The following is a 25,612-nucleotide window of genomic DNA, read 5'->3' on the forward strand; positions in this document are numbered from 1 at the left end:
TGATCCCATAATCAAAGCTTAAATTCAGAAGTTTACTGGCCATGTCTTAATAGCAAGCCTAGAGCTAACTTGAATTAACACCTCCATTACAAAAGTCATTTTTCAAGAAGTCATTGCCTTAAATGAATAAAGTTCAAGAAAGTAAATTGAAAAATAAGCCAGAATTAGGATGCATGTCAGTTTTACCAACAGAGACAAAAATCCAACAAAGGGAAAAAAAAACAAAACAGCATTCATCATGCAGAAAGTCTTTCTGAAACATGAATATTTTAATAATTAATCAAAATCATTGTCAAAGGAAACAAATGTGAAAGACTAGTTTTTATCCTCTTCAGAACAATAGATAATCCCCTCTGGTATTTTTTTGTTTCTCTCTAATTGCTTTATCTATCTGTCTGATTATTTATTCATTGTGTGAAAATGACAGACTTCAGAATTCCAATTTTCAAAGACTTAGCTTTAATGGCCATTTATTTGAAAAGCAAGTTACATCTAAGCACTTGCCAGTCTGTTAGAACATTTTACTTTAATGAGTCTCTGAAGAGCTCTAGGAATCCAAGCTATAGGGAGCAGATTCAGATACATGCTTGGAGCTAATGACTTAATACGTAGCCACAGAGCAGGCCAAATAAAGTAGTTCTTACAAACCCAATGAAATAGAATTGAGAATAACTTTCAATGTAGATAGTGAATCTGAACAGTTCTTTTCAAAAGAAGGAAAAGTACATCTGTACCATTAGCAGCTTAATTTGAGGACTAAATTATCTAAATAATTCACTTTTCTGTGTGGCATCAACCAGGATGCACATTCAGAAGTTGCTGTTGCATTTTTGGTTTTTATACTTTTTTTTTTTTTTTTTTACATATACCAATGGAATGACAGCATCCCTTAATTATTGGCAGGCACACAGTGTTTGCTCAAATATACCTAAGGCATCCGGGAGAGGTAAAGCTTGGAGTTATTTGTTAGTTTGGCTGTCACATAATATGAGAGATGCTAGTTAGAGATCTAGTTTAGATTAATTATTTGTATTTTAAAATTAGGTTCACTATCATTTATTCCCAGTGATTGTAAGTATTTCAAAGGCCTTTCATCCACTCTAACATAATTGAGCTGCTAAGGCTACAAACATCCAAATTCTACACTTTTTACATTTCTTTGTACAAATATTTATGACTTTGAGAAGAGGAAAATGTGACTTTGTCACTTTACAGGTGAAAATTAGAAATAACTTTAATAGAATTTTAGAGTTAAAACATAAAATTCTACAAAATTTAAAGCCATGCAATATTTTTATTCAGCTTATGCTCAGTTTATCTATTACATTTTGTTCTAATGCATATCATCTAATGCATTTCTATTGCATTCATTTCATGCCATAGTCAAAACTCAATATTCTTATCATGCCTAAAGGAAGATTTTTGTCAACTAACTGATCAGCTTTTCAACATTGATGAAAAGCGCATTCTCAGCTGGTTTTTTAAGCTACCCTGTATATGCTTTCATATGCTGTATTGAGAAATTGAAATCATGCATTGGATTTAATGGGGTGATATGTATGTACAACAGTTTATGTTTTCTCATTCTCATCAAAGATATTTATTTCTAAGAATAGAGTCTATTTTGCCTGCAGATCCATATAAGTTCCCTCAAACAACACTGTTCATGTTAAGGAACTTAGCAAGTGATGCTGGTTAAGCAGTGGTTGATGTTTTTAACATGTCTACATTTCTTCTGCAAATTATCATCTTTTTATTCTCCTTACGTGTAGTTGTTTCCCAATTTCATCTCTGTTGCAATCACCCACTGGTTTTACAGCATGTGATAACAATATCACCCATAGCACTTGCAGGTATTTAGATAAGTAAGTCATAAATGCCCCTGAGAAAAAGAATGAAGGCATTTCTTAATAAAATGTTTTATAACTTGAAAAATATGGTAACAGACAGTTCTTGTGTATATTAGATTCCAAATAGAGAAGTAAAAGTTTATTTTTAAAAATTTAATGTTCTTCTTTCTTTAATCACAAGTATTTATTCTGCTATATCAAAACTCCAGAGAAGAAATTCTTTAGGAAAAATTTCTGGGACTCTAAGAATGACCTTTTTTTATTAATAATATGATTTTTTTTAATCTCATGCATTTTCTTTAGCTAATTTAAAAAAATTATTGCCTTATAGTTGCTTTACAATGTTGTGTTAGTTTCTACTGTACAGCAAAGTGAATCAACTATATGTATACATATATTCCCTCTGTTTTGGAATTCCTTCCCATTTAGATCACCACAGGGTATTGAATAGAGTTCCCTATGCTATGCAGTAGGTTCTTATTAGCAATCTACACACAGTATCAATAGTGTATATATGTCAATCCCAATCTCTGGATTCATCCCACCCCCACCACCTTGGTGTTCATACATTTATTCTCTACTTCTGTGCCTCTACTTCTCCATCTTTGGCTGCAAAGAATGCTCAAACTACTGCACAATTGCACTCATCTCACACGCTAGTAAAGTAATGCTCAAAATTCTCCAAGCCAGGCTTCAGCAATAGGTGAACCGTGAACTTCCAGATGTTCAAGCTGGTTTTAGAAAAGGCAGAGGAACCAGAGATCAAATTTCTAACATCTGCTGGATCATCAAAAAAGCAAGAGTGTCCCAGAAAAACATCTGTTTCTGCTTTATTGACTATGCCAAAGACTTTGACTGTGTAAACTGTGGAAAATTGTTCAAGAGATGGGAATACTAGACCACCTGACCTGCCTCTTGAGAAACCTATATGCAGGTCAGGAAGCAACAGTTAGAACTGGACATGGAACAACAGACTGGTTCCAAATAGGGAAAGAAGTAAGTCATGGCTGTATATTGTCACCCTGCATATTTAACTTATATGCAGAGTACATCATGAGAAACGCTGGGCTGAAAGAAGCACAAGCTGGAATCAAGATTTCCGGGAGGAATATCAATAACCTCAGATATGCATATGACACCACCCTTATGGCAGAAAGTGAAGAGGAACTAAAAAGCTTCTTGATGAAAATGAAAGAGGAGAGTGGAAAAGTTGGCTTAAAGCTCAACATTCAGAAAACGAAGATCATGGCATCTGGTCCCATCAATTCATGTCAAATAGATGGGAAAACAGTGGAAACAGTGTCAGACTTTATTTTGGGGGTGCTGCCAAATCACTGCAGATGGTGACTGCAGCCATTAAATTAAAAGATGCTTACTCCTTGGAATAAAAGTGATGACCAACCTAGATAGCATATTGAAAAGCAGAGATATTACTTTGCCAACAAAGGTCCATCTAGTCAAGGCTATGGTTTTTCCAGTGGTCATGTATGGATGTGAGAGTTGGACTGTGAAGAAAGCTGAGGATCAAAGAATTGATGCTTTTGAAGTGTGGTGTTGGAGAAGACTCTTGAGAGTCCCTTGCACTGCAAGGCGATCCATCCAGTACATTCAGAAGGAGATGAACCCTGGGATTTCTTTGGAAGGACTGATGCTGAAGCTGAAACTCCAGTACTTTGGCCACCTGATGCGAAGAGTTGACTCATTGTAAAAGACTCTGATGCTGGGAGGGATTTGGGGCAGGAGGAGAAGGGGACGACAGAGGATGAGATGGCTGGATGGCATCACTGACTCGATGGCCGTGAGTCTGAGTGAACTCTGGGAGTTGGTGATGGACAGGGAGGCCTGGCGTGCTGTGATTCATGGGGTCCCAAAGAGTCGGACACAACTGAGTGACTGAACTGAACTGAACTGAAATGTCCAAAATAGGCAAATATGTAGAGATATAAAGTATATGAGTGATTGTATAGGGCTAAAGGGAGGGTACCTGGGGAGAAATAAAGGTTGACTGCTAATAGTACATTTCCTTTCATGGATGGTAAAAATATTCTAAAATTTACTGTGGTGATGATTGCACAACTCTGTGAATATACGAAAAACCATAGAAGCATGCATTCTACATGGATAAGTCATATCCATTTATATCTCAATAAAACATATATTTTAAGTAGAAATCTAAAATAAATATCATGTGTTCTTTATCTGGTAAATGTATATCAGATATTATATTTAAATTTATCCTCATACTCCAAAAGAATTGTTATTAAAACAACAAAAATTTTGGGACAATGAATAATTACCCTAGAGTAGCATCCTTATTTTTCATTTACTTTTTAGGTTAGCAATAAAATTGACCTGATGTATGGCTAGTTAAAATGCCTGTCATTGCTTGGAAGTCTTCGCCCTTTACTTGAATAGCTATCCCCCAACAGCTTTCAAAATTATTTTTTAAAAAAAAATATTGACAATGAAAATAAAGGAAAATTTGACAGTCTCAAGTGTAAATAAAACTTCATATTTTATTTTGCGTGATTGCTGTAATCATTTCAAAACAATAACTGAATACACGTGCAGTGTCATTCCAAACAGTCAAGTATGTTCTAGAATGTCTGACAGCTCTGTGGCTTGACAACATTGATATATAAATTTCCATTTTAGTTATCATCAACCGAAAGGACTAATCAGGGGAAAAGGCACATTCTTTAAAAGGTAACCATGGTCTTGGATCCTGAATCTAGCAGAAGTCTTTTGTTTGAGGAAGAAAGGAGGCAATTTTTATTTTGAAAGATTTGTCGATCAGCATTTTAAACCACCAAATTAAGAGATCCTCTCATCAGCACATGGCCAGATGGCTGCATTGTTAGAAGCTGCAGAAAAAAGGAATTGGGTTTCTTCTAAGATAAAGCCTAAGTATCTATTTGGTCATAGTACACATTCAAATGCCTAGATTTCAAAAGCAATTTGACATCATGATCTTTGTTAACATTTTCTAAGCAGAATCTCCATAAGAATAGAAATACATTTTAGCTGACTTCAGGAGAGATGAAAACATACCCAGGAAAGAAAAGCATAGTTCCCACATTCTGGGCTAAAACCCACTTGTCATATATCCTCTTGCACAGCGATTTCCTTATAGTGGGTGCATTATGTACTGGCATTTCTCAACTGTTCCATTTGACTATCTGAACAATCCAAAATGTTGACTAAAATGAATACATGAAAAAATAAAACTGTCCACGTACAGTGGATCCGTTCAAAGACTGAAATCTGAATTCTTTACTTCACACATTAGTATTGCTTTTATCTGACTTAATTTCCATTGAAATAAAACTATTTATTCAGTTCAGTTCAGTTCAGTTGCTCAGTCATGTCCAACTCTTTGAGACCCCATGAACTGCAGCATACCAGGCCCGCCTGTCCATCACCAACTCCCAGAGTTCACTCAAACTCATGGCCATCGAGTCAGTGGTGCCATCCAGCCATCTCATCCTCTGTGGTCCCCTTCTCCTCCTGCCCCCTCCGCCTGCCCCAATCCCTCCCAGCATCAGAGTCTTTTCCAATGAGTCAACTCTTCGCATGAGGTGGCCAAAGTACTGGAGTTTCAGCTTTAGCATCAGTCCTTCCAAAGAACATCCAGGACCGATCTCCTTTAGAATGGACTGGTTGGATCTCCTTGCAGTCCAAGGGACTCTCAAGAGTCTTCTCCAACACCACAGTTCAAAACCATCAATTCTTCGACCCTCAGCTTTCTTCACAGTCCAACTCTCACATCCATACATGACCATGGGAAAAACCATAGCCTTGACTAGACGGACCTTAGTTGGCAAAGTAATGTCTCTGCTTTAAATATGCTATCTAGGTTGGTCATAACTTTCCTTCCAAGGAGTAAGCGTCTTTTAATTTCATGGCTGCAATCACTATCTGCAGTTATTTTTGAGCCCCCAAAAATAAAGTCTGACACTGTTTCCCCATCTATTTCCCATGAAGTGATGGGACCAGATGCCTTGATCTTAGTTTTCTGAATGTTGCTTTAAGCCAACTTTTTCACTCTTTATTAGAGGAGCCTTGTAGGCTACAGTCCATGGGGTCACAAAGAGTCGGACACTGAGCGACTTCAATCAATCACAATCACTCAACTTAGAAAAGTTGTTATGAATTGTTTCTTTGTAGTTGTTTTGTGTCCAACTCTTTGCAACCTCATGGACTGCAACACACAAGGCCTCCATCTCCCTCACCATCTCCCAAAGTTTGCCCAAGTTCATGTTCATCACATCAGTGATGCCATCCAGCCATCTCATACTCTGACACCATCTTCTCCTTCTGCGCTCAATATTATCCAGTATCAGGGACTTTTTCCGTGAGTCATCTGTTCATATCAGGTGACCAAAATACTGGAGCTTCAGCTTCAGCATCAGTCCTTCCAGTGAATATTCAGGGTTGATTTCCCTTAAGATTAACTGGTTTGATCTCCTTGCTGTCCAAAGGACTTTCAGGAGTCTTATCCAGCACTACATTTCAAAAGCATTGATTCTTTGACCTTCTACCTTCTTTACAGTCCAGCTGTCACAGCTGTACATGATCACTGGGAAGACCATAGCCTTAACTATAGGGACCTTTGTTGGCAGAGGCACATCTCTGCTTTTCAACACACTGCCTAGGTTTGTCATCACTTTCCTGCCAAGAAGCAATCGTCTTCTGATTTCATGGCTGCAGTCATCATCCTCAGTGATTTTGGAGCCCAAGAAGAGGAAATTGGTCACTAGTTCCACATTTTCTCCTTCTATTTGCCATGCAGAACTTCCAGATGTTCAAGCTGGTTTTAGAAAAGGCAGAGGAACCAGAGATCAAATTGCCAACATCCCCTGGATCATCGAAAAAGCAAGAAAATTCCAGAAAAACATCTATTTCTGCTTTATTGACTATGCCAAAGCCTTTGACTATGTGGATCACAATAAACTGTGGAAAATTCTACAAGAGATAGGAATACCAGACCACCTAACCTGCCTCTTGAGAAACCTATATGCAGGTCAAGAAGCAACAGTTAGAACTGGACATGGAACAACAGACTGGTTCCAAATAGGAAAAGGAGTACGTCAAGGCTGTGTATTGTCACCCTGCTTATTTAACTTTTATGCAGAGTACATCATGAGAAATGCTGGGCTGGAAGAAACACAAGCTGGAATCAAGATTGCCAGGAGAAATATCAATAACCTCAGATATGCAGATGACACCTCCCTTATGGCAGAAAGTGAAGAGGAACTAAAAAGCCTCTTGATGAAAGTGAAAGAGGAGAGTGAAAAAGTTGGCTTAAAGCTCAACATTCAGAAAACAAAGATCATGGCATCTGGTCCCCTCACTTCATGGCAAATAGATGGGGAGACAGTGGAAACAGTGTCAGACTTTATTTTGGGGGGCTCCAAAATCACTGCAGATGGTGATTGCAGCCATGAAATTAAAAGACACTTACTCCTTGGAAGGAAAGTTATCACCAGCCTAGATAGCATATTCAAAAGCAGAGACATAACTTTGCCAGCTAAGGTCCATCTAGTCAAGGCTATGGTTTTTCCCATGGTCATGTATGGATGTGAGAGTTGGACTGTGAGGAAAGCTGAGCGTCAAAGAATTGATGCTTTTGAACTGTGGTGTTGGAGAAGACTCTTGAGAGTCCCTTGGACTGCAAGGGGATCCAACCAGTCCATTCTAAAGGAGATCGGTCCTGGGTGTTCTTTGGAAGGACTGATGCTAAAGCTGAAACTCCAATACTTTGGCCACCTCATGTGAAAAGTTGACTCATTGTAAAAGACTCTGATGCTGGGAGGGATTTGGGGCAGGAGGAGAAGGGGACCACAGAGGATGAGATGGCTGGATGGCATCATCAACTCGATGGCCATGAGTTTGGGTGAACTCCGGGAGTTGGTGATGGACAGGGAGGCCTGGCGTGCTGCAATTCATGGGGTCACAAAGAGTTGGACACGACAGAGCTACTGAACTGAACTGAACTGAATGGGGCAGATGCTATGATCTTAGTATTTTTTAATATTTAGTCTTAAGCTGGCTCATTCACTCTCCTCCTTCACCCTCATTAAAAGACTCTTTAGTTCCTCTTCACTTTCTGCCATTAGAGTGGTATCATCTGCCTACTTGACTTCACATGTTATGAATTACAATCTACTTAAAATTATTTATATTTTCTTATCTTAATATAGTTTAAGGTTAAACTTTTCTCATAGTAGCTTTCATTCCAAATAACTTAAATCACTATCTAATAACATATAGTAAAATTTTATTTTTACATGCCTATATCTTCCATTTATGAAAGTAGACTTATAGGTAAAATGCTTGACTTAATAATCCAGAGAAAACAGTATATCGCCTGCTGCTGCTGCTGCTAAATTGCTTCAGTCGTGTCTGACTCTGTGCAACTCCATAGACGGCAGCTGTTTACTAGGTGTGAGTACCTTTGAAGAATACTTTATTAGATTATTTAAAAGTCAAAATCATAAAGTGACATAATTTTCTGTGATATTTATTCCTACAATGTTTCATTTTAAAACCATAATAATGACAGAAGAGAACCTTTGAATTTAAAAGTTATGCACAACCATAAAATTAGCAAGAAAAGGTGTTTGTGTTCTCTTGATGATGATACTGTGTTTCCATCTGCTTTAACTGAATGTATCTGCAGATGCTCTAAACAGGGACAAATGCAGACACAATGTGGAATGCATTTTATGTGAAGAACAGGAGCCTTGAGTCCAAAAAAAGGCCAGTACCTTTTATGTGTATTTATTATGATTCAAAAGCAGATACATTACTTTGCCGACTAAGGTCCGTCTATTCAAGGCTATGGTTTTTCCTGCGGTCACGTATGGATGTGAAAGTTGGACTGTGAAGAAGGCTGAGCACCGAAGAATTGATGCTTTTGAACTGTGGTGTTGGAGAAGACTCTTGAGAGTCCCTTGGACTGCAAGGAGATCCAACCAGTCCATTCTAAAGGAGATCAGCCCTGGGATTTCTTTGGAAGGAATGATGCTAAGGCTGAAAGTCCAGTACTTTGGGCACCTCATGCGAAGAGTTGACTCATTGGAAAAGACTCTGATGCTGGGAGGGATTGAGGGCAGGAGGAGAAGGGGACCACAGAGGATGAGATGGCTGGATGGCATCACTGACTTGATGGCCGTGAGTCTGAGTGAACTCTGGGAGTTGGTGATGGACAGGGAGGCCTGGCATGCTGTGATTCATGGGGTCACAAAGAGTCAGACACAACTGAGCGACTGAACTGAACTGATTATGGTTCTCAAATTTTTGCCTGTTTCTCTTTTTTAGCAAATCCTCATTAGGGGATAAAGAAGCCAATTTTTAAGCACTTTAAGCAATATTAACAGCCTAATTCATATTAGCACAGTTAATCATCCTATAACTTCTGTATTTAATTTCTTACATTCTTGTTAGAAGTAAACTATGCAGAAAATAAGGAAAATATTTCATTAAATTGATGATTATTACACCTATCACCTGTGACACTACTTTCACTTCACACATATACATTTATCAATGGGGATTCACCGAGCATCTGTGAAATGCCAGGCTATTGTAAGCACTAAGAATACAGTGATGACCAGAATCTGACCTCATGAATGAATAATCTAGTCCAGGCTGAAGGAAATAAACTGTGCTCAAGAACAAAGGTAATTAAGTAAACACCAGTACTTTATTTCATGTCAATGTATGGCAAAAAACCACCATAATATTGTAAAATAATTAGCCTCCAATTAAAATAAATTAATTAATTAAAAAAGATTTTTTCCCCGTATCACTTGACATACAGTAAGCCTCCTACAAAAACACAAGTTCAATTCCAAGAGCACATTTCTAAGTCCCCTTTGTTTGTAAGTCCAACAAAGTTAGCCTAGGTACCCAACTAACACAGTTGACTATATAGTACTGTACGATAGTAGGTTTATAATACTTTTCACACAAATAATACAAAAAATGAAATACAAAAAAATAAAGCACAGTATTGTAGTGCAACAGCTGATAAGCAAGGGCTGGCACTGAGTGAACAGGCAGGAAGAGTTACTGGAGCGGGGAGAGAAGGTGAGGAGAAGGTAGACATGAGGGATTGTCAGCAATAGCAGATGGAGGGCAAGCTGCAATTTCACTCACCTCTGACATTAATGATACAGGTTCTGATTCTTTGCTGGATTATCTACCTTTTGGAAAAAATGATCCAGTGATGTCTGGGTAGTAGCTCTCTTTTTCTCATCATAGATGGCATGTTCACATCTTTGAAGGTCTGCAAATTAAAGTTTATATTTCGAGGACTTACTGTATTTGGATTTGCACATACAGTCATTTGACAGATAACTCAGTGACACTGAGAGTCCTTTGGACTGCGAGGAGATCCATCCAGTCAGTCCTAAAGGAAATCAGTCTTGAATATTCACTGGAAGGACTGATAATGAAGCCAAAGCTCCAGTACTTTGGCCACCTGATGTAAACAGCTGACTCATCGGAAAAGACCCTGATGCTGGGAAAGATTGAGAAGGGTGCGACAAAAGATGAGATGGTTGGATGGCATCACTTACTCAATGGACATGAATTTGAGCAAGCTCCAGGAGTTGGTGATGGACAGGGAAGCCTGGCGTGGTGCAGTCCATGGGGTCACAAAGAGTCGGACATGACTGAGTGACCGAACTGAACAGTAACATCACTCCAGATTGAGATAAAGTGTCAACACAGAGCAGTTACACTTACTCCTAATTGGATGATGTCTCAGACATACAGACTCAGCCTCCATGCACCCCATTAAACCATAATGAATAATCTCCCAGGCTTTAATGTTGGTCATACATTACACTCACCCTAAGCTGTTAGAAGCTTTAACTTCCTGTTACCAAGTTTCCTTATATAATGTCCTCCTGTTTAAGTTTCTTCCTGTAATAACATGGGAGCAGTCTCATTTGCAGGAATGAAAATACCTAATTCTAACCCATAGGTCTCCTTCAATTCTTATTGCACAGGAAGTGTATCACAAAGTTATGAGTTCCCCTTTCATTCATCTTTTAAAAATCTGCTGAATTATTCCCAGAGTCTTTTATTGTTCAGAAAGAAGGACATTTTGTCCTCCCACTTTGATCTAACTCTGGAGTTCCTCTGGAAAGTTTTCCTTGCCTTGGATTTCACAACCTCTGTCTTCTCCTTCTCCTCAGCCTGTGCTTAATACAGAGATTCTTATCATTCATTACTCAACAGCTGGTCAGGGGAAAACCATCCATTCATTGCTTTGTACCATTTTCCCTCTTCTGCTAATTAAATGGGTCCTGCCTGCCTGCCTGCCAAGCTCACCTCAAATCTGTCTTCTCAGAGATGCCATTTGTGATAATCCCTTTTCCCAGCTTCCTCCACCAGTACATGTGCCTGTTACTCTGTAACACCGCATGGTCATCCTTGTAGGGATGCATTCAGCCTTCAGCAGACCAAAACTTTCTGAGAGCAAGAAAAACATCTGTTTGTCTTCTCAGCACCCAGCACCAAGCCATAAACCTCGGATGTGTAGGGCCCTTACAATCTCCTATACAACCTATACAATCTCCACTCCATAGTGACCATTCCCCAGTCCTACTGGACAGAGGCTTGTCTTACACTTTCCACTCAGAGTTCAGCATCAGAGGATGGCTGAATCTCAAGTAAACAGTCCGCAGTCATAGAGAGTGAGCATATCCTAAGAGCATTTCCATCACAGAGACCATTTCACTGTGAACTGGCTGCAATTACAGTAAAACTATCAAAGCTTCAAATTCAGGGCTCTTCGGGTACATAGGATCCCCTCGTAGGTATTCACAAAGTTATATGTTTTTGTGATTTTCAAATTGAAGATATTTAAACTGCGGTTGTCTCTTTCCATTCAGACTCCCTGCATCTTACCTCTTCTCATGTGGAAGGTCATCAGAGTGACCCCAGACATGTGTGGGGTCTGGCTCAAGAGAAAATGAGTGGATTTGTATTTCCTTGAGATATGTTTATATAGTTTGAGAATCACATCCATGTAGGAATGTAGGAATGTCTTCCTGAATGCTCCTGTCATGACAGAGGGTAACCCAGCCAGACATTGCACCAAGAAGATTTCAGATGAGAGACAGTTTTCCAGTTGAATGTGTCCTGCCATCCCCAATACCAGAAATATAAAATAGTAAACAAGGTTTACGTACCAGGAGCTAGTCTGTGAAGAACTCTAGTCACCAAACATGTAAAATTACAAATACAAGATTGGGTTCTATTGGTGTCTAGACAACACAGAAGTTCTCCCCAGTGGAAAATTCAGTAACATAGCATTGAAAATTATAAATGTACCATGTCCTTGTCTTTCTTTTTCAGTAGGAATCAAAAGAGAATTTATCCAAATGTTAGTTTGTAGAGCATAAACTTTAATAGTATTAAAATGAATGAATATACCTATAGCCACTCATATATGAAAGAAATTATTTAGTGATTTCTCACTGGATTTGACAACAACCTGGAAAACGTGCAAGATGATATCAATATAAGTTTGTGAAGCTGAAAAAAATTAAAATCAACAGTATTGGGGCTGAATTATCTTTCTATTCTTGCTAGAGAAAATGATATTATAAAACTGCTTTTATATGAAGAGATAATCAGAGTATTGAGCCAGCACTGTAGGGGGAAATATTATGTAGGTGTACCAGGCTGTTTATTAATAAAAATAGCATTTTTCAGAAAGTTCTTGTGTTTATGGTATTTGTCAGTCCTTTTAAATTTGAGATTTGTTGTGATATCCTTTCTCTTTCTAAATAAATAGTCACTTTCACTTCTAATTTAAAGTTTTTGATTTCATCATTCTTTTTCTAAAGGAATATCTCTCTGAGATGTTGTATGTATATCAGGTCCCAAAATTGTATGTATATCAGGTCCTAAAACCTTCCCCTACCACCAACATCCAGAAAGATGTATGGGCTCAATACAATATAAGCAAGCAACTGGTTTATGTCTTGCTTTGTTCCAGTCTTGGTCCAGCCAGCAAGTATGGAGAGTTTCCTCCTCCAAACATAGGCAGAGTTTCACATTGTAACACAAAACTAATTTTTAAAAATGTTCATCTTCAGAAATGAAATACAGTATCAGAGGGCAGAGAAATGGTTATTATAGATGCTTTTCTTGTGTCTCTCTGCTTTGCCCTCTTCCATTGTAAAATAGGATAATAGAGCTTTGTGACGCCCAGGGGCCAGGTAATGCACCTTTCTTTAAGGTGAATGAAAAATTGTCTAATCAATTCAATAACTGCCATCCCAGCTGCCTGTAATGAAAAGTCCCTGAGTACTAATGGATACTGAACCAGCTATCCAAGGGCAGAGTTACTATTATTATATGAATATTCTCAAACTGCTCTAGATTGTAAACCAGGAAGAACCTACTCTTTATGCTTCCATTTGCTCTGTCTGCAAAAGGTCTCATGCCCAAATCCTCCCTATTAACCAAAAGATTGAGAGTGTGGGTGGCATTTCACACCCTTCCTTATTCCAAATGTCCATCAAGTTATTCTTAACAAGCAAATACTGTATCCAAGAAATGTACTGCAACGATATTGTGAGCCCAGGAAACTCAAAGAAATCGCTCAATAATTAGGATTAAAACAATAGTGAGCTTTATACTTCATCAATATATAACTATTTTCATTTTTAAGGCCTTTCCCAAAATCTTTCCCTTATGGTTCTTTTTCAACCCCAAAAAGAAAAATGATGGACTCTAAGAAAGCATGACCCCAAACAACTAACTGAAATCAGAAACCCTATATGCTTTCAGGTATCTGCTTAAGTCCAAATATCTGACTATTCAGGTAATTAATATTCTCATCCAGTTTTTTATGGTCCTACTGTTTTTCCTCCGTTATTTTTTTTTAATTAGAATATAGTTGCTTTACCACATTGTGTGAATTTCTTGCAGTATAGCAAAGTGAACCTGCCACTCACGTACATATGTCCCCTCTTCCTTGGATTTCCTTCCCATTTAGGTCACCACAGAGCACCAAGTAGAGTTCCCTGTGCTATTAAGTAGGTCCTTATTAGTTATCTATTTCATATATAGTAGTACCCATGGTAGTTTATTTTAATTAATGTGATGTGGTTGTGGCTGTGTTCAGTTGCTAAGTCGTGCCCAACTCTTTGTGAACCCATGAACTGCAGTACGCCAGGCTTCTCTGTCCTTCAGTATCTCCTGAAGTTTGTTCAGACTCATGTCCATTGAGTCAGTGATGCCATCCAACCATCTCATCCTCTGTAGCCCTCTTCTCCTCTTTCTCTCAATCTTTCCCAGCATCAGGGTCTTTTCCAAACAGTTGGCTCTCCACATCAGGTGGCCAAAGTATTAAAGCTTCAGCTTCAGCATCAGTCCTTCCAATGAATATTCAGGGTTGATTACCTTTAGGATTGACAGCTTTGATCTCCTTGCAGTCCAAGGGAGTCTCAAGAGTCTCCTGCAACACCACAGGTCAAAAGCATCAATTCTTCGGTGCTCAGCCTTCTTTATGGTCCAACTCTCACTTCCATACATGACTACTGTAAATACCATAGCTTTGACTATACAGATCTTTGCCAGCAAAGTGATGTCTCTGCTTTTTCAATACGCTGTCTAGGTAGTTTTTCTTCTAAGGAGCAAGTGTCTTTTAATTTCATGGCTGCAGTCACCATCCACAGTGATTTTAAAGCCCAAGAAAATGAAATCTGTCACTGTTTCCACTTTCTCCTCATCTATTTGACATGAAGTGATGGGACCAGATGCCATGATCTTAGTTTTTAAATGCTGAATTTTAAGCCAGCTTTTTCACTTTCCTCTTTCACCTTCATTAAGATGCTCTTTATTTCCTCTTTACTATCTGCCATTAGAGTGGTATCATCTACAAATCTGAAGTTGTTGATATTTCTTCCTGCAGTCTTGATTCCGGCTTGTGCTACAACCAGCCCTGCATTTCGTATGATGTACTCTTCCTAGAAGTTCAATAAGCAGGGTGGAAATATACAGTTTTGACATACTCCTTTCCTAGTTCAGAACCAGTCTGTTGTTCCAAGTCCGCTTGTGATGGTTTTAAATTATAACAATTCTTTGACTGTTGCTCTGAATTACTATTTAATCTTATAGCTATTGTTTTTACACTCTTATTTATCCAGACAGTTATTTATGATAGCTACAAAAGTGTCAGAGTTTACAACAAGATTAAATACATTAAAAATTAACTAAAATAATGAGACACAGAGAACTCCATTGATAGTACATGATATGAAAAGTAGGTGGAGAAAGGGAGCAGGAAATAAGAGAAAAGAGAACCAGCAAGAAATATTTGCTGCGATAATAAAGAGTTTGCAACTATTAAAAGCTTTTTTTCTGTTTCATGAGATTTAACAACCCTCTAAAAACCTGAAGATTTTGTTGAGTCTGTTACACTGGTTCTGTACAAAGAGGTTTTGTTTTGTTTGCTGGGCCATGAAAGGCAGAGGGCATTCAGTGGATTCAGTGGGAATCATGAGTAGGATATTAGAGACCCACGCAGAAGCTCAAAGGTAAGATGGCTGTTTCTATGCCAGATCAACTATACGAAAATATTTGACTCCTGAATCATTTGCGCCCAACTAATTCCTGCTTTCTTCAAAAGGACTGTCCGGTTTTTCGCTTAATTGACAGCTTTTGCCCTTTCCCAGGTCTGCTTTGTGAACCTGGATGTGAACAAGAATGCATGCAGCACGGAGCGCCTGCAGCAGGTAACTCGGGGAACTGAACTCGGGGAGCTCCCTTCAAGGGCTGGCTGCACTGATGAGAGACCTACCATGACTCTGCCTCAGTGAAGCTTTGTAGGAGACTCATTAACTAGATGATTTCATCACAGCGCATCTCCCTGACCTCTTCCTGACATTTTTCTACCCAGTTTGCTCTCCTTACATTTGATTGCTTTCCCAAGTAGACTGGGCTGTTTCCTTAGCAGTCTCTTTCTCCTGCACCCCCAGTGCCTAGGAGTGACTTTTCTACTGCCCCCCTCAACGCACTCAAGCACTCTTTCTGTGATGACTTTTCCAAAGTTTTTCCAAAACCTGCTTGATACCAGCTAGCCCTTCCCTCTGGCTTGCTCCTTCTTGCTGCTCTCATCAAATGTTCTATATCTAGCCTCAGTTTCTCAGCCCCACACTCATCTGGGACTCACATTTTTTGCATTCTGTGGGAGATAAATATTCCAAACTTATCCAAGGTTGTGAGATTTCTGATGTAAATCCTTGACAACATAAAAACTTGAAGACTCACTCAATCTTTTGGAACCAGAGCCTGTAGGTACAAGGGGAAGGGTTCGTTAGTGTGATATGATTTATCATTTCATGCCCAAAGCTGAAGATGGTTGGATTTAATGTTTGGTACAACACTCTTTAATGTATAATAGTACACCATTTGCATCTTGATTGCCATAGGACAGTGGATCTGAAATTACTCAGTTACTCCTGTAACTTTTTTTCTTGACAGTGCTCCACCTGAAGATTCTCAAATTTAATTGTCCATACAGATTATTTATTACAGATTTCCACCGAGCCCCAAATATCCCTCATCTGTGTAGCACTATAGAGATTTTCAAAAGAAATTATACAAATAATTTCATTTTATAGAATTGTGGTGCTAAGTCCACCAGAGAGAGCAGGAAGGAACAAGCAAGCTATCATCTTAAGAACTGTGTGTTTCCATCAAACTTTATGATACAGAAAATATGCATTATAACTTAACAGCATTTTTCCCACTTTTATTTCTCCAATTAACATAATCTTCATGGAAACAAAAATGTTTCAGCAGTGATCTTTGGGACAGCTATTGCAGTATTTAAATATGCAAATAGGTGATAGATATTAATTTTTAAATATATGTGAAATGAAAATTTGGTAATATGAAAATTACATTTTCAGAGTGTATAAAATAAATATGTAGATGTGTATTTCTAATTAATCTGTTGTATATGAATCTTTTAGTATTCTCTGTGTTCTCAGGTTTTGATTGTTTTTTTGTATCAAATAAACATTCTTTTGTTTGATATGAAAAAAAAATAAGTATAAATGTCGAGCACAATAAAAGACTAAAGCAAAAATGGAAGACTGTATTTAACAAATTTATGACTGATTTGAGACAGTCTTTGGCTATTGCCTAAGGGCGTACATAAGCTGATTTAGCTACATAAAGTTGTTCATCTCATCTTTCTGGATTTCAGGATACTTATGTGTGAAAATAAAGTGATAGTGCTACCTAATTCATTTAGGGGTATTGCAGTGACTGAGTGTAGCAATGTAACATACATGCAGTCCTTAATATGGTACCTCATATATACAGAAAAATCAATGCCAGTAATTATTTTGTTATTAATATTATTACTGGGAGCTTCCCAGGTGGCGCTAGTGGTAAAGAACCTACCTTCCAATGCAGGAGACCTAGGAGACTCGGGTTTGATCTCTGACTTGGGAAGATCCCCTGGAGGAAGGCATGACAACCTACTCCCCGTATTCTTGCTTGGAGAATCCCATGGACAGAAGAGCCTGGCAGACTACAGTCCACAGGGTCGCACAGAGTCAGACATGACTGAAGCGACTTACCATGCAGTTTTATTATTATTAGCTTCATTAGAACACATGATTATTAGTCAATGAGTCTCTTATTCAAGGACTTAAAAGGGAAGAAAATTCCCAAACTACCATGGATGCCTGTGGTGTCACAATAAAATCGTTAAGTGTTTGCTTAGGGAAACTTCAAGCTAAAGATTGTTAAATCTTTATGTTTAGGAAATTTTCTATTCCAATCTAAACCTTTATGCTTCAATTTTATACAATCTCTTTTCGTAATAATCTTAGTAGATTCAGTCATCTATATAATGAATTGTTATATGAGTATATTAGTTTTGCAAGTAAAATAATTTCGAGGTAGTATTTTGGAAGTGAAAATAAATTATCTCAGCTAATAAAGATTCTCGTTCTACAGAAGTTGGTCAGTGTTTCACCAGATCTTCCAAAACTTATAAGCTCCATGAATGTCCAACAGCCAAAAGAAAATGAAATTGTCCTCCTAAGTGGGTTAACATCTGGAAACCTACAGGCAGATTTTGAAGTTTCACAGGTAAGAAATAGTAGCTCTTGATAAGCAATTCACTAGTAAGTTATCTGTGTTTAGCTCTTGGCACAAATCAGTAAGAGGCCCAAATGAATACAGTATGTAGACTCCCATAGCATATGAATCTAAACGTCTTTGTATCCTATAATCGACTTTACTTGTACTTCTTTTAAATATTACCCCTTAAACTTTGACAGAGTTTCCCTTACACTGATTTCCAACATATATTATCTTCTCAAGTTTATGGTACTAAGTTGCACTTAAACTAGAGCAGACACACCGGGCATTGGTTGGTTAGCTTGGTTTTCTACTAATCTACTGAGTAATCAAAACCAGAATTGTCTTCTGTTTCAGGAAAAATAGCAAAATTCTAATTCATACCATGTGATGCCAAAATGGCATAATTTCTTCTTTCTGGATGCTATTTGTTTTTTAGGCTATATCAAACCAACCAAGCCAATAAATACAGGATAGCAGTCCCAAAGATGAAAATGGAGCTTCCTAGGCCCAAAATGAAGTTCCCAGAAGAAAAGAATGTTACTGAAAATAGAGTTTAAAATACTATTATCATTCAATCTATTAAACTAATGTTCATTGTTATTAAATAAATAATTATAATGCTGAAGAAAACTTTAACATTTTAAATTTTTAATCAGTTTACATAAAATTTCTAAAGACATACTGTATAAAAGACTGTGAATGTTCTCACATAAGATACATGAATAGTGATTGATAACTACAGACTAAAATAATGAACGTTTATTTTCCTCTATAAATTGTTCTTCCTTGTGTTTTAGTTTTGCTGGAAAGTTTTTAAATCTTCTTTTATTCTTTAATCCTTCAAAATATCAAAAAACGTTTAGTGGGCCACCCACTATTTCTTTCCATACTTCAGATGCTCAGTGAAAATCTACATACAGCCCGTTGAAATTTGCTCCTCAAGACTAGAACAAGATTATTCCCAGTCAATCTAATAACATATTTTCTTGGTGAGAAAATTAATTGTCTGAAAAGAGAATATGGAAGTGGACCGAAGTGCTGTCTATTTATATTAGGCAAAGCCATAATAACCAAACATATTTTTTCAAACCTGAGTTTTAAGAGTGGTTTCTGCACCAGACCTATTAGTTATGATTTCTAATTAAACTCTCCATGAGGAGAGTTGGAAAAAACACAGGAACTGGAGTCCAGCAGACCTGAACTGCAGCGGTGGTTCTTCCTCTTTATATTCCTGTGACTTGGATGAATGGAGAGACAGAGATTGACACATATACACAATTGATGCTATGTATAAAATCAATAACTAATGAGAACTCGACTCAGATCTCTGTGGAGACCTGAATGGGAAGGAAATCGAAAACAGAGGGGATATATGTGTGCATAACTTGACTCACTCGGCTGTACAGCAGCAACTAACACAACACTGTAAAGCAACTAAAAGAATCAGTTGGCCTTTCTGTGCCTCTATCTGTAATAGAGCAGTACACCAGCAACCTTGTAGAAAACGGTTAATGTTAGAGGCAATAAGATATACAAAGCACCTACTAGACTATCATAAAAATCATATACTAATATCTGCCACTATTTTAAATTAATTTTTATTGGAGTATAGTTTCTTTACCCTGCTGTTATTAGTTTCCACTGTACAGCACAATGAATCAGCCATACAAATGTTAATACCTGTATCCGCTCTCTTTTGGATTTCCTTTCCATTTAGGTCACCACAATGCATTGAATAGAGTTCCCTGTGCTATTCAGCGTATTCTTCTTAGTAATCTATTTTATACATAGTATCAGTGGTGTATATGTGTCAATCCCAATCTCCCAATTCCTCCCACCCATAGCCCTTTTCCCCTTGGTGTATCCCCCATTATTTTCCAGCCTCTACTGTTTGCCATCATGTACCTAAGATGCCCAGGATGTTTATTTACTTTCAAGAAGATTGTAAACAAAATACAGTTTCTTCCTAAGGGTACCACATCTGTGTAACAACGCATGTTTAGTAACATCCTTTCCCTAAGTCTGTCTTGAAGTACGACTTAACTGCTTATATTACTTTGTTAACATTCCTTTTGATTTCTGTCCCATTATGTGTTATTTATATTTAGTCTAAATGATATAAAATAACCAATCATTTTAATCTGTATATGTGACAATTTCATATGGTTCAACTTTGTAATGATTTTTAATCCTATGTGATCTATTGGGAATATATCGTACCATATTACCTAGAGTAATTATTTGATTCGTGTTTGTACCTCCTTTTCATAGAAGAAAATCTATGACAAACCTAGACAGCATATTAAAAAGCAGAGGCATTACTTCCCCGACAAAGGTCCATCTAGTCAAAGTTAGGGTTTTTTCAGTAGTCATGTATGGATATGAGAGTTGGACCATAAAGAAAGCTGAGAGTCGAAGAATTGATGCTTTTGAACTGTGGTGTTGGAGAAGACTCTTGAGAGTCCCTTGGACTGCAAGGAGATCAAACCAGTCAGTCCTAAAGGAAATCAGTCTTGAATATTCATTGGAAAGACTGATACTGAAGTTGAATACTTCAGCCACCTGATGCAAAGAGCCAACTCACTGGAAAAAGACCATGATTCTGGGAAAGATTGAAGGTGGGAGGAGAAGGGGATGACAGAGGATGAGATGGTTGGATGGCATCACCAAGTCTATGGGAATGAGTTTGAGCAAGCTCTGGGAGTTTGTGATGGACAGGGAAGCCTGGTGTGCTACAGTCCTTGGGGTCGCAAAGAATCGGACAAGACTAAGCAACTGAACTGAACAGAACTTGTACTTCTCAGCATATCTTGCATATAATTAGCACTCAGAAAATATCTGGCAAATTTTACTTTATTGTCTTACTTCTGAATTCAGTGGAAAGAAAAGTAATCAAGTCGCCACCATTACTCTATAGCAGTGGGTCCTCACCATTTGGAGGATCACAGATTCTTTGTGAATTTCACAGAATCTATAGACCAGTACTTCTCAAAAGTTAATGCATGTAGGAATCACCAAAAGTTTTCTTGAAAATGTAGATTCTGATGTAGTAGATCTGGGTGGAGTCTGAGATTATATATTTCTATCAGGCACCCATGTGATACTGAGGCTGGTAGTACACAAACCACATTTTGAAAAGCAAAATTATGGGCCACCTTCCTTGAGAAAAGACCCAGTCACTTAAGCACATAAATAAATCTTATTTTTGAGCCTCCTAGGGACCCCTGGACTCAGAGAATGATTGAATTTTTCATTTTATAATCATCTGGCCTAGAATTACTCTAATTATATATAGTATTCAATCAAAGAGATTGATAAATGATATTTACACAAAAAAAGATGTACTACTTTCAGAGATACAATATGAATATCTGTGTGTATGTGTTCTTTTGCATGTATGCATCCTCACCACTCGCACACACACATATATATACTTATATACATATATATATAAAATACATTCAGATATCTACATTCAAACTCAAGCATTTCAAAATGGCAAGATAACTAGGATGAGACCTAATTACCTCCAACCAGAGATAAGCATGTGTTTTAAGTAATCTCTTTTTACAAGAGGAACATGTAGAATATAATACTCCCAAGCATTTTAAATTCCATCTTGAGATAAGTTTATTTAGCTTCCTTTTGCCCACTGTTGTTTCTATGCAAATAACTTTCTCTTAAAAATTGCTAGAAATCAGCATATTGTTCCTCTTACAAAGATGAAAACCCCAATGCACAAGGCATATCTGTGACTCACTAGTAGTCTGTGCAAGGGCCACTGAGACTTTGTGCTGTAATTCTAACGAACGGCACTGTGAGTGGTGAAAATGTGCGGAGAATGGGGAGGCGGTCTGTAGCCTTGGAACTGAGGAGAATTAACAGGTCTCCGTGGGACACTCTCCAGTGTCCCTGCCTCCCTCACTGCTGGCCCATAAACCTGGCCTTTAGAGAGAATTTGATCACTTTCAGTGGATTTTCTTACATCTCATTTTGGCTGCTTCTTCAAATGAACACTATAAATTATAAAATATAACCATAGTTGATAGAACACTTTTCATCTGTGTGAACTACTAGCAGAGAGGTTGTACTGAATATCACCAAGGCAGAAAAAATATTGGTCTGAGAACCTGGAAATCATTTAATCAAAAGGAGCACCCAAGACAATCTTAACTTTCCCCTCAGCTTTATTAAATTTTAGGCAGCCTTATTCCTAACTCTGGGCCCTAAACTTCCCTTTTCTTAGAATATTGATTTTAGAGAACTTATTTTTATAAATTGCTTCTCTGCCCCAATGGAGATATAAATCATTTTAAAAAGCCTTTTGACACTGTACAACCCAAGAATGTCTTTCTCAAGGACCTTGGACCCATCTCTTGGAAATGTCATCAAAGAAGTTAGTGTCCCTATGCCTTTGGAAGGATGGGAGCCTAACTTCTGCAGGCACTTTGCTCCAATTTACAAAACTACCTCCAGCCAAGAAGATAGAAGAAGTTTCCTTTTCCTAAGCAAACAGAGATGGACTTCATTCCTCCTGTACCAGCTCTTCAAAACCCTATTGCCTTTTTTTTATTTCAGTGGAGTTGTGATCCAACTCAGTTCTGGCCTCCTTCTCGTATTTTAAAAGCTTTGAGTGAGGTCTTCTGTGCCTGTAAACTTTGCCCAGTGCAATTTTCACCTAGACAGGAGAGAACAAAAATATGTGATACAACTAGTCAACTTTTCTCCTAGATACCCTGTGTTCCAAAGCACCATTTGAATTTTTTCAAGCAGTTCATCAATATACGCCCTGAAGTTATTCCAAGTATTTTAAAGGTCACCATTCCTTCTAATGGGAGAGACTAATAGAAGAAAGGTCAGATTTTATATTTTCTCTTGCGTGTGTGTGTGTATGTGCTGTTGTGTCAGACTCTTTGCAACCTCACAGACTGTAGCCCACCAGGCTTCTCTGTCCATGGGATTCTCCAGACAAGAACACTGGCGTGAGTTGCCATTTCTTTCTCCAGGGGATCTTCCTGACCCAGGGATCAAACTCGCGTCTCTTAGATCTCATGCATTGGCAGGTGGATCCTTTACCACTAGCATCCCCCAAGAATCTCTGTGGGGTTTTTTGTTGTTGTTGTTGTTGTTGTTTTTAACAAATTCCTTTTTCTCTCTCTACTTGCAGTGTCCTTGGATGTCAGATGTCTGCTTGGTCCAGTGTGCAAGAGGGAACAGACCAAACAGTACGAACTGCATCATCTTTGAAATCAACAAATTTTTGATTGGTCTGGAACTGGTACAGGAGCGGCAGCTCCACCTTGAAACAAACATCTTGAAAGTGGAGGATGACACGAACTGTTCCTTGTCTTCAATTGAAGAAGACTTTCTCACTGCATCCGAGCACTTGGAGGAGGAAAGTGAAGTGGAAGAGTATAGGAACGGTGAGAACTTTCCTGCAAAATGAATGTGCATCCTGAAATTAGTCACCCTATAAAAATGTCTTGGTTACATTTCAGAAAAGTTTCAGGGCACATCAGTTTGGCTGACGCATCACAATCTTCACGTAAGAAGTTTCAGGAGAGAGAGAAAATAAGAAAACCCTAGTGAGGATGCTGACGGAGGCACTTTAACAGATTTAATGGTTAGATGGCCCCATTCTCTGTAAAGATGCCTTAGGGATGCTGAAGGAAATCTCTGTTTTAAAACAAAATCTGCCTGCCTGCCAAAAGATGGAGACTATCACTTGGAGGAAAGTTAATTTCCCTAAGATTTCCATTAAAGCCGTCTGTTAGCTGAGGCTGAGTGAGATTGGCCTGAATCCGAGCGCTGCCTCTTTGAGGCTGTGAAAGCTGGGGCCAGTGATCTAAGTCTTTCTGAGCTCCAGTTTCCTTATCCATAATTTGGGAGTATAACAGTGCCCCTAGAACTATTATATGTATTATATTTAGCCATTTAAAATATATATTTGTTACATTTCTGGGCTTTCCAGGTGGCTCAGTGGTAAAGAATCTGCCTACCTATGCAGGAGCCACAGAAGATGCGTGTTAGATCCCTGGGTTGGAAAGATCCCCTGGAGGAGGAAATGGCAACCCGGTCCAGTATGCTTGCCTAGGAAATCCCATGGACACAGGAGCCTGACAGGCTGCAGTCCGTGGGGTCACAAAAGATTCGGACATGACTGAGCCAGCATGGTTATTTTTCCAGGGCAGGAGGAAGTAACCCAGAAAAGTGCCTAGCATGTGTTTATTAATTTTTTCTTTTGACTCATTAATAGAGCTCAGTGAACAATGAGTTACTCTTCCCCAAAGAGGAAGGGCTACTCCAGATTTTGTTCTCACTGTCCTTGGGGCACGTGCTATGCCAGCTTCAGAGAAACTCTCTCAACAAGGCCCACCATATCCAGCATATCCTGCCTTTTCCCTCTGTACCCACTGGGCAGCTGCAAGACACAGTTGTCTTAGTTACTTTCTCACCAAAGCACAGTGACCAGCCCTCAGCTCCCAAATGCCCTCTTCCACTCTAGCACTGGCATTTGTACTCCACATTGAAAGCCATTCTGTTGAGGGCAGTTCACAATGAAACGCAAAAGCTTTTTCAGATTCATATTTCTTGAAGAAATATTCAAAATACTATTTTCAAAAAACAGAAAAAAAAGATAACTAATCCTTTAAGGCATTTTTGGAAATAAAGATTATTTTAGACTCATGTGAACCTGCTATCTAAAAAGTAATGGTGCATTTAACTTCTCGAATTATGGCTTTTTATGTTTGTTTGTTTTTTTTTCTTTTTGTCTCTGTTCTATTTATATCTGCTCTGATCTTTATGATTTCTTTCCTTCTACTAACTTTGGGTTTTGTTTGTTCTCCTTTCTCTAAAAAAATAGTACAAATGAACTTATTTATAAAACAGAAATAGAGTCACAGATGTAGAAGACAGACTCATGATTACCAGGTGGAAGTGGTCGGGGGAGGGGGCGGGCTGGGAGATTGGGAGACAGGTATACACACTGTGCTGTGCTGTACGTAGTCGCTCAGGCGTGTCCAACTCTTTGCAACCCCATGAGCTGTAGCCAGCCAGGCTCCTCTGTCCTCGGGATTCTCCAGGGAAGAATACTGGAGTAGATTTCTGTGCCCTCCTCCAGAGGATCTTCCCAACCCAGGGACTGAACCTAGGTCTCCCGCATTGCAGTTGGGCTCTTTACCATCTGAGTCACCAGAGAGGCCCCAAAATGCTGGAGTGGGTGGCCTCTCCCTTCTTCAGGGGAACTTCCCACTCAGGAATTGAACCAGGGTCTCCTGCATTGCAGGCGGATTCTTTACCAGCTGAGCCACCCGGGAAGCCCCATATACACACTACTGTATATAAAATAAATAACTAATAAGAACCTCCTTGAGAGCACAGGGAACTGTATTCAATACTTTGTAATGACCTACATGGGAAAAAAATCTAAAAATGACTGGATATATATATATACATATATATATAATTGATTCACTTTTCTGTATACCTAAAACTAACACAGCAATGTAAATCAACTGTACTCCAATAAAAAAAAGTACTCAGAATTGCAAAAGACGGAATAAAAGCAGATGATCAAAAGTGAAAAAATAAATAATATTTTTACTTAAATGAAATAAATAAGTAGT

At 38.3% G+C, this 25,612-nt stretch overlaps 1 protein-coding gene across 2 annotated transcripts in view; it reads left to right on the plus strand.

Annotated features, from left to right (window-relative positions):
- The window catches only part of LOC120854433 (SPHK1 interactor, AKAP domain containing), a 198,163-nt gene that overhangs the window by 138,898 nt on the left and 33,653 nt on the right, over window positions 1-25,612 (plus strand). For both annotated transcript variants that reach the window (XM_040228430.1, XM_040228431.1), the window contains exons 4-6: window positions 15,557-15,616; window positions 17,856-17,990; window positions 23,152-23,407. In XM_040228430.1, coding sequence (XP_040084364.1) covers window positions 15,557-15,616; window positions 17,856-17,990; window positions 23,152-23,407 — 451 coding nt within the window. The remainder of the gene's footprint in view (window positions 1-15,556; window positions 15,617-17,855; window positions 17,991-23,151; window positions 23,408-25,612) is intronic.

Source organism: Oryx dammah, unplaced genomic scaffold (genome assembly GCF_014754425.2).
Source record: "Oryx dammah isolate SB20612 unplaced genomic scaffold, SCBI_Odam_1.1 HiC_scaffold_27, whole genome shotgun sequence".
NCBI lineage: Eukaryota > Metazoa > Chordata > Mammalia > Artiodactyla > Bovidae > Oryx > Oryx dammah.